We start from the raw sequence: 13,157 nt of genomic DNA on the forward strand, positions 1-13,157 counted from the left end.
TGCTTTGAAAGACAGATATATACAGATAATCCTCGTTACAGGCTGCAATATTTTCCTTAAACCGATATTTCACTTCCTATGCCCGTCTTCAAGGGCATTCCCTTTTCTAGCATACATAAACGTAAGACTCATGAATCAACCATATGGTTTCTTTCAGGCGTGCAACAGTGTTCAATCAGAAATTGCAAATTCTTACATGCCGATCGGTACTCTACGCAATGTATATATCTTTACTGCGCAGAAACTTGTTTGGAGATGAGACTAACCATAGTGAATTTATTGGCAAGACCAGAATTTGCAAACAATCGCTTCATATGGCCGACAAACATCCGGCCGGCTAAAGCAATAGGAAGGCAGGATAAGGTCTCCCTCTCTGTCTATCTCTCTCTCTCCCTCTCCCCTTTTAACACATCAAATGAAAAGATCACCACCATGGTGTAGTCAGTGGTAGAGACCAATGAACAGGAGGGACTACTAGATGCTACCATTCCACAGTGTGGCGGCATATAGACACAGGACACAGGCAATCACCTGAGCTTCTCTTTCATCCTTTGGACGGCAGTCCTCAATGTTTCCTCGTCCTTGCAGAAGGTGAACCTTACCAGATTCTTCCCATCCTCAGGGTTCAGGTAAAAGACACTGGTGGGTATGGCAACCACACCGACTTCTCTAATGAGGTGCTCACAGAACTTGATGTCATCCTCGAACCCAAACCTCGTGTGGTCTACAACCACAAAATACGTCCCTCTTGAAGGGTAGACAGTGAAGCCAACAGCATTGAGACCCTCCACCAGTATCTCTTTCTTAGCAGCGTAATCTCTCTTGAGCTCTTCATAGTAGGAATCAGGTGCTCGCAGTGCTGCAGCAGCTGCCCACTGCATTGGTGTCGAGGTAGCAAATGTGAGGAATGAGTGTGCTTGTCTAATGCCCCATGTCAGATGAGGAGGTGCTATTGCCCATCCAATCTTCCACCCTGTCAATGAAAATGTCTTCCCCAGGGAGTTCAGGGTCACCGTCCTCTCATACATGCCCGGAAGAGAAGCCATGGAGATGTGATCAGCCTCGAATACCAGTTTGTCGTAAACCTCATCAGCAAACACCAGCGTATCATTTTCAATGCACAAGGAGGCGATGAGATCAAGTTCTTCCCTCGTGAACATCTTCCCAGTAGGATTATGGGGAGTATTTATCATGATGGCACGAGTATTCTTAGAGAAGGCAGACTTGAGCTCCTCCACAGGGACTGCAAATTCAGGTGGCCGGAGAGTGACGGTCTTGATCTTTGCACCAGCCATGCACAGAGTCGCTTCATAGGAATCATAGAATGGAGCAAAGAGAATGACCTCATCATCAGGATTTATCAAACCAAGAACAGTGGCAGCTATGGCCTCCGTGCATCCAGAAGTGACGGTGACTTCTTTTTCTGGATCAACAGTCAGGCCGGCATCTTTCAGGAACCTATCAGCAATTGCACTGTTCAACACAGGAACGCCGTGACCACGTGCATATTGATTCTTTCCTTCTTGTATAGCCTGAATGGCTGCTTCTTTCACAAATTCTGGGCCATCGAAGTTGGGGAAGCCCTGACCAAGGTTTACTGCACCATGTTTGATAGCAAGCATGCTCATTTGAGTGAATATAGTTGTCTTAAATTTCTCCAACCGCTTGGCCACCTGAAACGAAACAAAGAGGACTCAGTTGAAGGGAACAAACAAGAGAAAGTGAAAAAAGGAAATGATTGTAGCACTACCATATCCACTTTGATGATGACATGCAAATATGAACCCACCCAAACAGAATTTATATCTGTTTTCACCAGGATCTTGTGAAATGACATGTTAATGAATAAATTAATCTCATTCTCCTCTGTTCACAATCAAGTTGCTACACCAAGATGAAGCTTACCAACTTAAGGAATAGTCTGCTCCAAAACACAAAGCATAAAGGGAAAGCTCTAAAGATTAATAGGCAATGACTGGGAAACTTTAGCATCCTCCAAGTTCCCATACTAACAATTGGTGGAGATACCTTGCAGCAATGGGAAGTCATCAATTCTCGGAAGCAAGCTTCCAAGTTCCTGGGAAACCAAACAAGCTTTGGCATAGAATGAGGCTTTTGGCTTCGGAATAGATAAGCTATGACAAGAACTACAAGTTCCTTGACACCCAAGTCAATGTTTCATATATGATGGAACGATCAGGACTCTGGTGGTGGATGAGAGTAATATTGTTTATATTTGCATTATAAAGCTGTTGAAAAGGTATCTAGACATCTGTCTTACAACTTTTAATGAATAATTTTCCACCCATCTAGCTCACACAGATACAATGTAAAAGAAACTTACTTGAACTAAGAAGCACCAAAAGTTCAAGTAGGCCACTTAAATCAATCCTTTGCAATTGGGAAGGTACTATTGTGTCACAGACAAATCCGCTTTCATATATTACCTAAAGAAATGAACTTTGTATTTTGAAGTTGTGTTGGCAGAATGTCACAAAGGCCTCAGCTGTAACCTTTGAAGTCAATAGATGATATGGAACAGAGATAGTAAGATACGGTATGTGTGGAACGCAAAATGACAATTTCTGTAAATTTAAGCTGGAATACAACACACACACACACACACACACACACATGCATATGGGCAGACTGGTTTTGAGTACTTTTTTGAAAATCCAAATACAAAGAATCTAAGACATATGGAATGTCCAAAATATCGGAATTTTAAGAAAAATGAACATCCAATGTCTATGTTGGATTAATGAGCTGATAAAGCTAAGTCGGTTAATGTAAACAATTTCATAAAATCCCATCTACACATGGACTTTTTCACATTTTTGATCGATCTCAGTGGTCAAATTTGTGAACAACAACCAAGACAAGTCAAAGTGGCCAAAGAACTCTTAGACAACCAGATAAAGTATATGACACCATTTGCCCAATATTTATTTATCATTTGAGTGTGCCCTCCAGCATTTGTCAAGTTCTTTCTCAAAAATTCAACAGCACAAATCAGCTTGGAATGTCCAAAAATGTTGTGCTATAAAAAGAAAAATAACTTTCAATATCTAGATCAAATTCTATGACCTAATAAGACTGTTTTTAAAACCCTTACAGAATCTAATCTATGCATTAAATTTCATTTTTTCAATCTGAAGTTCGTTGAACAGTAGGCATTACAACAGAATGACAACAAGCAAAGGTTAAAATGAACTTCAGCTAGTCTAGTGGAGGCAACTATCCACCCATTACCCTCTCTCCCACTCTCTCTCACATACATACACACACACACATATATATAAATATAAATGAATGAATGAATATATATATATAGGTTTAGTTTAACGCAGAAAATGGTACATCCTTTTCGTCTTGCCTTGTTTTCTAGAATCAAATCCAGTAACCAAAATATAAAAAAGCCAATGTATTAAACATTTGAGCAATACCTTCCTTAGTTAAACCCAGAAGCAAGTTTTGTCTTGTCATGTGAACAACAAAACCCAAGTTTTCATCTACAGTTCTACTCCAGGATTCAGTATAAAATCAGGTTTTCAAATTTTAAGCCAATGTCAAACACTTACATGTTTACCTGCTCTATTTCTACATAATTATGCTGCTCAACTTTATCGTTATTGAAAAAAATATTATAAAAACAATATATCTACACACACATAGACCCATGACATGCTATCCACCATAACCAATCCATATTCTTTTTGAGAGCAGAAAGTATTGAATCTGTCTGCAATCCCCATTCATTAAATTTGACTTCTTCAACTCCCATTATAAAATAAATTTACATTCCCAGAAAGGGAATAATCAGATAATAAATTTATTTTATAATGGGAGTGATTTTAAATTTATAAACAAATTTGACTTCTTCAACTCCCATTTAAGTACTGACAGTAATTTAAGTAGTCATTTTTGTTTCTTTGTAACGAAAGCATGCATGCCGTAGGTAGCATGCATTTGTTACCCTTCCATGTTTATTATTCATGTTTTCCATAAATTTTTCCTAGGTTTTTTTATAGTTTTGTATTTTTTTCTCTTTTTATAAAATCCTTTGTGCATTTTGATATTACAAATGAAATTTGCAATTGTTCCATTACATATCTATCTTTGGACCTGATCGACCCAGGCTGTGCTACACATTGCAAAAAATATCAGTACAATATAATCTAACATCGTGCAAGTTAAATGTAGTAGTGATCTTACATCAATTTCTGGAAAAAATGAGTTTTCTCATCCTAGAAAAATCTTAGGATAAAGATATTAGGATATGGAGAAATATAGTTCACACCAAGATCCAGAGGCACTTTAATGCCTTCGCTGGGCGATTTATCCAAATGTAATTTAGGGTAAAGCGATAACGCAATTTCTCACAATTAAAGATAGAGGTCCTATCTGCATAAATGGCAAACTTTCTTGACTTGCTCTTGTTACAACTTAGGTTTCATATTCATTTACCGTTTGGAAGCTAAACGATCCAAACCTGAAAATTCATGTTTCAGAATCAAAGCTCAAAACAGTCCTAATATTTCGTGACATAATTTTCTTTATCGTTCCTTCATATATTTTTTGTTCTTTGACCGTCTCCACATCTGGGGGCAGAAGGGAGAAGACACAAGCAGTTGCGAATTGAAGTGCTCAAATCAAAATTATATGTTCCGATAATGGTAGATGAGGACCTGTATTGAGTGCAAAAAAATCCAATGAGAGTTATTGGAATAGGAACATCTCGCACAGGTACCACCTACGGACTTTCGTGGCACTGCTTGCCCATTCATATGCGTATTTCATCCAGATTGAATTGAAGAAATGGATACAGAAGACGTCCATTTGCCTGCCTGTGCCGTGCTTGAAAAATCACTGACGACACTAGCAATTTGTTAACATAGTTGCAGAACATGAAAGCAGTCTTTTGACAGACGACAGTGACTTCGTTGTCGAAATCATCTGATGAGGGGAAAAACGTTTGAATAGGAAGCAAAATGAAAATCACCGGCATTTTCCTGGGCTTTCCCAAAAGGTGCCATCAACACAAAAAAGAGCAGAACGAAATTGTGAACAGGTTGGGTACCCTTGTGATTCAAGTGACTAAGCATAATGCAAACTACTCGGTTTACTTATTAGCTCTTTGTCCTCAGAAATCAACTACGGAAAACAACCCCTCTCTGTCTAATTAGATTCCAAACCAAGTATTGGATCTTGCCTAGCGACGGCCGCAATCAGAAAACTGACTCAATCACCATCTATCTACATCAGATTCAGGGCCATACAACTGATCCGTCACTTTTGTTCTCTAACAATCTCCACCAACAATGAAAAAGCTAACCCAGAAACAGACATCTCAACGCTTGTCATCCACGTTTGCATCTAATACACCAATAAGCCAGAAACACGGAACACATATAAAGATTCCACCCTGAGGCATAACTTTATTTTCTCATGGATCCAACTACGTGTTCATGGCTCTAATCCCCAGTAAAGAATTACCAACAAAGATGCACAAATCAAGTGGATGCCCAAATCCCACGAAACGCCTTAAAATGGGTAGGAGGGAGCAATGGGAGGGAAACAAACCAATATCACCCCAACAAGAAATCCATGTCAGAGTAGCAGGAGGATGAAAGGGTTCGAACCTGCACAGGGAGAGGCGCAGGAACCTTGTTGTCCTCCAGGGCTACCTTTTCGTCGGAACACGAGGAGCTGATGGTGGTGGTAGTAGAGAGGGAAGCCATTGTAGGAGCAGGGAACCTCTTGATGGCGGTGGAGAAAAGATTCCTGCTAGTGCGTCTTTTAAAGGGGAGGACCGACCTCAGCATTCCACGGTTTTCAACGCTCCAAGAAGTGTGGGGATGGCAAGTTGGCAACCGCTGCATGATGCCCCCTCCGCCTTCCCAACTCTCTACTTTTATTTGGGTAACACTGTCCTCCTACCCAACCCCTGCAGCCGCCTTCTCTTACCGCTAGACTGAAAACCATCCGACAACCTACTTTGCCTTTCTCCATCTCCTCCGTTCACATAGGTGTTTTTCCCCACTTTCTTTCCTGCTTTTTTTTTTTCTTTTTTTTTTTGTTTTTTGTGGGCGAGGGGAGAGGAGACAGGGTTTTCTTTATTAAGAAAAAACATAATTTTCTCATCGCGTCAAGCAGGTAGGTGAGGAGACGGTGGCCGTCGCTGATCGATACTGAGACTGGTACTAGATGGATTGTGCCTTATTGCGGGCTGGGCTGTTCCTGAAATTCGTCGTCGACATACAGGGATTTGATACTCACTTTTACCTTAATTGTTACTGAAACTTGAAGCTTATTGTTTATGAGTGAGCAAATTAGTATTTCATCGTACTCTCAGCTTCCACCTAATCTCTTGCCTATTTAAGTTATATGGCCTGTTTTGATCACTGTAACTTGCGCATTGATAACCCTTTTCTACAACACAAGGAAGTTGACACCCGAGAAAAAGGCTGATGATCCAAATTCATGCTTGCACGTAATGTTTTCTTAACCAAACGTCTTTTTATTAGGCAACCTACGGTTAGGTAAATCTCTGTCGTTTATGCCAAGAACTGCATCTGGGAATACTTGAAAATTTAACTTTTGGCCTACTTCAATTCAACGTTGTATTTTCTCATCCGCACATTAGGTTAACCTCCCGTTCACCTGAAAGAATAAATTGAAACATGATAAATATGAAATATAAGGAGTTCAACTTCGAGAGAGTAAACTACACATAAATGGGGACTATGAAAGGTTCAACAATCTAAATCCAAAGTTAGAACTCGAGTGACATCGAGCTCGCAATCGTGCACCAACCCCCTGTATCGTTATTGATTCTTTTAGTCTCCGATTGCACTAAAGCATCACAAGATGTCGAAACGGAACACCATCAATTAAATTTAGAACCCATTTTTTTGATGATTTGTATGTGGTTATACCCTTGTCATAAAATATAAAAGTGGTTGGAAGAAATGGTCCCCAAGGCTTCCAAATTGATTTTTCTACACTTCAAAATAAGTCCACATATCGTTCTATGGGCTGTCACTGAATTTAATAAGACATTTGGTTTCTTGCTAACGACGACGAAAGCAGCCGCCGGATTCTGGTTGGTAAAAGATTCTGCATGCTTTCGACTCAAAGAAAGGAGAGGAGTTGGGAGTTTCTTGTTGTTTTCCGGTCATTCGGGAAGAATTAATTTGCACCAACTACTTGAAGTTTGGCTGGGCTTCATCTAACTTGTTATATTGAGCACGATTGGCTGCTGAATCACTAGCGGTCATAAAAAAAGGTGGGGCGATCAACGGAAGCAAACGATGGATGGACAGGAAGAACTCATAGAACACAATCTTGCATATGTTTTCTTTTCTTTGTATTCTTCGCACGACTTCAGAAACTTAAGAGGACGTTCTATCTCTTTGTATTCTTAATCATCAGAACAATCTCAAGAATATTGTCTGTTAACTGCTAATAAACATGATAAGCACAAAAATAAAACAGTTTCTTGAACTAAATAAACTTCCCATTAAATATGAAAAAAGGCCCAGTGTCCAAATCACCACCTAAATATAAAGATCCCGCTGTCCAACTCAACATGTTGCTTGCCAGTTTTCTCTTTTCCGCTACCAACCATATTCTTTCTCCAAAACCGACGTGCTCTTAGGAGGATTCTTCCTTCCGAATCCCTCATTGTCCGGCTCTGAAGCACCATTCATCCAAATCAGGCTTCAGAAATTCTACTCCCAGTCTTACGGCTGTTGACTGAATGTCGACAAGAAGAGCTGACCAAATTCATGGCTCTGCAGATCGATTCAGTTCATTTTACTGAGTTTGGTTTCCAAATGAGCAGAAGAAAAATCTTTTCGCTTAAAACGGCTCTCCCCATGAAGAAAAAGACAACAACAACTTCGATACTGCTTGCAGGACACTGGAATCAACTCGTGTTTGGTTCTCCTTACCAACCTCGGCCTCCATTGAGCTGTCAACTGCAAAAAGAAAGAGACATTGAGCGATCCATGCATGTACATGGAGCCTTACCAACCCCTACTTCTAATGAGCTGTCACTCCTTCTATATATATATATATATATATATATATATATATATATATATATATATATATATATATATATATATATATATATATATAGAGAGAGAGAGAGAGAGAGAGAGAGAGAGAGAGAGAGAGAAATGGACCATGGTGATGTAACATGCAACCACCATGACCAAGTTTTGGGGATGGAGTTGACTTGGAACTGAATGAAACATGGTAGCCCATAATATTGGACTTCTTTGGGTTCGGCCAGGGAAGCTGCTATGAGCCTATGGCCCATCACTTTTTTTGGTTGACCGGGGTTGGATCCCTAAACTCTCCCCCAACACTTTGTTTTCCATGGACTGTTTGGAGGAAGGAACACTTTGTTCCATGTAGTTGCCGGAAAAATAAAGATATGTCCAATAAATATTTTTTAATTGTTTCATGAATCTATTTTAATTTTTAAGACATATACATGCTAAATAACTTGTTAGAATGCAAAGTCTGCTTTTGGTACTGTTTTATTATGATTTAACTTACATATTGACAATCACTTTTTTACAGCATAAAAAGTTGGTTAATCTAACACTTGAAATGTAAACTGACTGTCTACCAGTTTTTACTCCTAACCATTGTGCAAACCCTCTCAATATATATATATATATATATATATATAATCAAATTTTAAATATTTTAAAATGTATTAAACCCTTCAGGTTTATAATAAAATGAGGGAGAGTGACTGATATGTGTAAGTTGAATAATTTGTATAGGCAACTATTCACATAAGCCTGGATGAGCTCCCTGCGTCTAGCGTAGCCGCTGCACCTCGCAGAGACGCCAGCACCCTTTACCGGACGACCGTCTCCTTTCCCGGTCTCTTTACAATTATTTAACCACTTAAACAATTCCTAATGTCTTGCAATGATATCTGGTATTCATGTATACCGATGTTTCTAAAATGTTACCATTTTTAAAGAAAAACAAGCAAAAAAATACATTAAAATCTCCGTACAACATAAAACGAGTACAAGTAGTCCTTTCAAACCATTCAAACTTGAAAAGTCACTTCTTTCAATAAAAGAAACTACCCCTCACTTTCACACGCACAAGCATGTAAAGAAATATTCTCTTAAAAATAAAAAGAACTTTTTACTCATTTAATAAAAAAACATAATTAATTACATTTAATTTACAAAATATCGACAGGTGCAAATCTCCTTAACAATTTTTAAAAAAATATAAATAGCTACATTTAATTCATGAAATATCGATAAGTGCAAATCTCCTTAACAATTTTTAAAAAATAGATTGTTGAACCGAATTGGCAGGGCCTCCAATTTACCGATTGAGCTAAATCAGTTGTTTATTTAAATACTTATTTTCCAACAAATATATGAAAAAATGTAAAATTTAGCTAAAATTTAAAAATTTAAGATATTTAAAAAATAAATAAAAGCTAACATGTGGTACATTTGAATTGAATCGATACCACAGATTTGATTCAAATAAACCAATTTCTACAATACTTCTCGTTATTATTCAAACTCTTCATTCCAGGTAAGCACACAAAGAGTATTTCATCCTACTGCTTGCCGGAAAGACAAAACCCTCATCCTTCTCCTCATCATCTAAGGCACCTACTCTCCACTGCCTCAGGATGATGGCTCAGATATGTTTTAATGTACAGACTACTTAAACTCTTCATTAAAGTCTTTGAAAAGGAATTAAACGAATAGATTATCCAAAATGAGAATAGACCTAAACCTAGCAAAAACATTTGACCCAGACTTGGTTTAACCCCTAACCTAAAGAGACACCCTACTCTAGCCTAACGCATTTGCGCCGAGGGTAGCCCCCATAAAGCTTGATTTTTCTTACAGTCGAAAGCTTTATCGACTACTTGTCTCATCAGTGAGTACATCTTACCCTTTTAGCTCAAAGGAAATAGGGGGCGACAGCCACCAAAGGAGGATAAATTTGACGACGTGATGGCCAAAACCTTACGTTGTTAAAATAGAGCGATTCGAATCAAACTTTTAGAAAAGCATTCGTTAGGTAGTATGTGGGCTGAATAGCAATTTCAGTGTGAATCAAACACCCCTGCGAAGCTTTTTTCTCTATGGCTCTTTCTTCCTTGGTGTATTCACTAAAAACCGTTCCTCAACTAACTCAGGTTCAAAAACACATTACAGTTTCATTCATCCAACTCAACCGACCTTTTGAAATCTTTTTATAGAACAATTCGACTCAGAAGTCCAGAATGAACCATAAACTACAGCTTGTTTATGCAAGTGGACAGTAACCAATGTCGAACCAGGAAGGCGCACTCAATCAAGTAGGTCTGCCATTCAACTACAGACTCACCTGACTCTATCTCCACATAAATACCCAATTAGTACAAAAAACTAGGAGTTTACACTACAAAGAATAATATTTACACATGCCTCTTAGAAGCATTGCAACACAACAATTACTCCAAAATATAGAAGCAACTAACAAGGCCCTGAAAACATCAGCCAAGCCAGGAAGACCAAGACGAGGTGCAGAACTAAGAACTAAATACATAAGACGTAGCATCATCTAAAAATTTTAAAAACCAAACATGTATGACCATATGACCCCAACCCATTCGAAGGCTAAAGTTTCAGGCACTCAATCAGCACCCAACGAATACTGTTCTTGCCTGAATCAGGTCACACTCAAATCTGTATAGTATACGCAAACCCCATTTTTGACCTGCTAATGCATTGCCAACTCGGCCGTCGAAACAGGAGGAAAAGCAAGTGGAGCTGAGACGAGCGAGCCCAGTGCAGCATGTCAAGATAACTCAAGATGCACATTTTTGTGGTTGCTCCATAAGGTGACACACCTCAACCTCACATAAGTGTGACGTATCATAGGCGCGACAGGGGACTTCGTATCTCAATAGAGCTCAAAGAGACCCTACCTACACATCATGCTCTTCAGAAGGAGCTTCAGTAGAAATAAGCTACAAACTGCGAATTTGGACCAATCTAACAACTCCATCTCCACCACAGGTTAGAAAACCACCAGGAATGACTTGGATATCTGTCACGGCAGCCTGCAAATCAAGTCAAGTGAAATCAGGACAGCCAGGTAGTCACTCTCCTGTAAAACTGTCAACATCCCATGGGTAAAGTCTTGTGGGGAAAACAAACAAATGAATTATGCCACCTTTTATGCAAGTCGACCCATATTATTAACAATAAATCAAGAGATTACCCGTACAACTCCACCAAAGCCTCGAGAACTTGGCTGGAGAAACGTGTGTCTATCATGCATTTTGGGCCAATGAAACACAAGCTCTGATCTTTTAGCATCCCACAGCTTAACATCTCCATCTTTACTTCCAGTCAAGAACAAGCAAGTATTTGGGATGGTTGATATCCTCGTAATGCTCCCTTTCATGTTGACAGAAAAATTAATTTCAGCAGAAAAAAGGTTAAGATGTCCTGCATGTGTCATCTAATGAGGAAGAAAAACTGTCAGTACCTAAGTGTGCTTTTGGTAGATACCACAGCATTCCGTTTCGATTGTCCTCAAATTTTGTGGATGTCCCTGTATTTGCATCAAGATTCCTAGAGAGGCTAACGTTTCTTTCTTTGGAGATTTGGTGTCTTTTAGACTTTCCAGTTGCAATAAACCGAAAGTCATGGAGTCCAATATCACCAGCTTTTCCCCCTGTCATGATAAGTGGTGAAATTGAACCAGTACCTATGTCATGGTCAAAAACTGCAACTGACCGTGCACCACCTACACACATGCAATTCAGCCACGGAAAAAATATTTAAAGCCATTCAATAATAGAGTTATTACATAAAACCCTGTGTAATGTAGAACATAAACGCTAGAAAGTTCTAACAAAAAAATGAAAGTCAAAACAGTGAGACTGTCATCTAGAACAATGTTAAAAAAGGTCAGGAAAGAGAAAAGAGAGAAAGAAACCAACACTTCTCACACAACCACCATCGACATATCCGTATAAGTTAACAGTAAATAACTGAATGTCATGGTGAGCATAAAATAGCAATAATACTGGTAGCATGAAAAATATGCCACAAATACAGATTGGGTACGACACAACCATGATCATATCCATCTGGTCAAGAGCTTAGTTCAAAAGATCTTATATATATATATATATATATATATATATATATATATAGATGGGTGTCTTGTTTGTTTATTTATATGGTGATAGAGCACCCAAGCTCAAACTGTTGAATGGATCTAATCATCATAATTAAGAATGTCATTTATGCAACTGAAGAATAGTGTAATTGATGGAAAAAATAGAGATATAAAATAGGCAAGCTAAATAAGAAACGGAAATAGAAAAGTGTCAACCTGCCATTGCCATGAAGTATCTTTGTCGAGGAACCACATTTTGTTCATGAAGGGCATACTACGTGCCACGTATGCTTGCAGGTGCATATTAAATAAGCCTATAATTACACTGTAAGATATATCCATGTAACAACATGAAAAACTAAGAGCTGTACATGTGCTGCACCACACCTGCAGTCCTGCACCCTAGCCAATTTACTTGCTGTGGGCCTATTTGGCAAGTCTAGTGACATAGGCTACGTGAAGTGTCCGTGCTGAAAAATGGACTTACCTTCATGACATCGAAGAGAAACACGAGAACTTGCAGCAGGTGCTAATGTATCCCAAACAACCACATTTGCATTATTGGGGCTAGATCCTGCTGCAACAAGAATTGATCCACTTGAACCCAGGTATGTCACATCTCTGCAGGGAACAGTTTGAATTCATTATCTAGGCAAATAAAAGTGCACATGAACTACAAGGAAAAGAAACTGAAACTATAAGGTAGCGTTTGATGGCCAGGAATTTTCCTGTAGCTCATGAAATAAAATTCAAATTTTCAAAATATTTCCGGTTTGTCAAACACTGAATTTTTTTTTTTTTACCGTTAACGTTGAAATGAGAAACATATTTCCAGAAATTTGTTTCCACCGAGAGGGGTGGAAACATATTTCCAGAATTTTTTTTTGGACCATGAGGGCACGATCGCGGAAGGGAAGGAGGGAGGAGGCGGAAGAAGGGAAGGAGGGAGGAGGAAGAAGGGAAGGAGGGAG

General features: G+C 38.9%; 2 protein-coding genes across 2 annotated transcripts in view; both read right to left on the reverse strand.

The window, feature by feature from the left end:
* Positions 1-256: 256 nt before the first annotated feature.
* On the reverse strand, positions 257-6,054 carry LOC116262560 (uncharacterized). Its single transcript, XM_031642034.2, has 2 exons — positions 5,643-6,054; positions 257-1,673 (listed from the first exon to the last, which is right to left on the reverse strand). The coding sequence occupies exons 1-2, from the start codon at positions 5,880-5,882 to the stop codon at positions 528-530; spliced, it is 1,386 nt and encodes a 461-aa protein (XP_031497894.1). The 5' UTR covers positions 5,883-6,054; the 3' UTR covers positions 257-527.
* A 4,372-nt stretch (positions 6,055-10,426) lies between these two features.
* Positions 10,427-13,157, reverse strand: part of LOC116262883 (uncharacterized) — a 36,294-nt gene continuing 33,563 nt past the window's right edge. Inside the window, exons 14-17 of the mRNA XM_031642415.2 lie at positions 12,674-12,807; positions 11,548-11,808; positions 11,278-11,456; positions 10,427-11,116 (exon numbers count right to left, since the gene is read on the reverse strand). Of these exons, the coding sequence (XP_031498275.1) occupies positions 11,024-11,116; positions 11,278-11,456; positions 11,548-11,808; positions 12,674-12,807 (667 nt within the window). The 3' untranslated portion in view covers positions 10,427-11,023. The remainder of the gene's footprint in view (positions 11,117-11,277; positions 11,457-11,547; positions 11,809-12,673; positions 12,808-13,157) is intronic.

The sequence above is a fragment of the Nymphaea colorata genome, chromosome 10, assembly GCF_008831285.2.
Source record: "Nymphaea colorata isolate Beijing-Zhang1983 chromosome 10, ASM883128v2, whole genome shotgun sequence".
In the NCBI taxonomy this organism is placed as follows: Eukaryota; Viridiplantae; Streptophyta; class Magnoliopsida; order Nymphaeales; family Nymphaeaceae; genus Nymphaea; species Nymphaea colorata.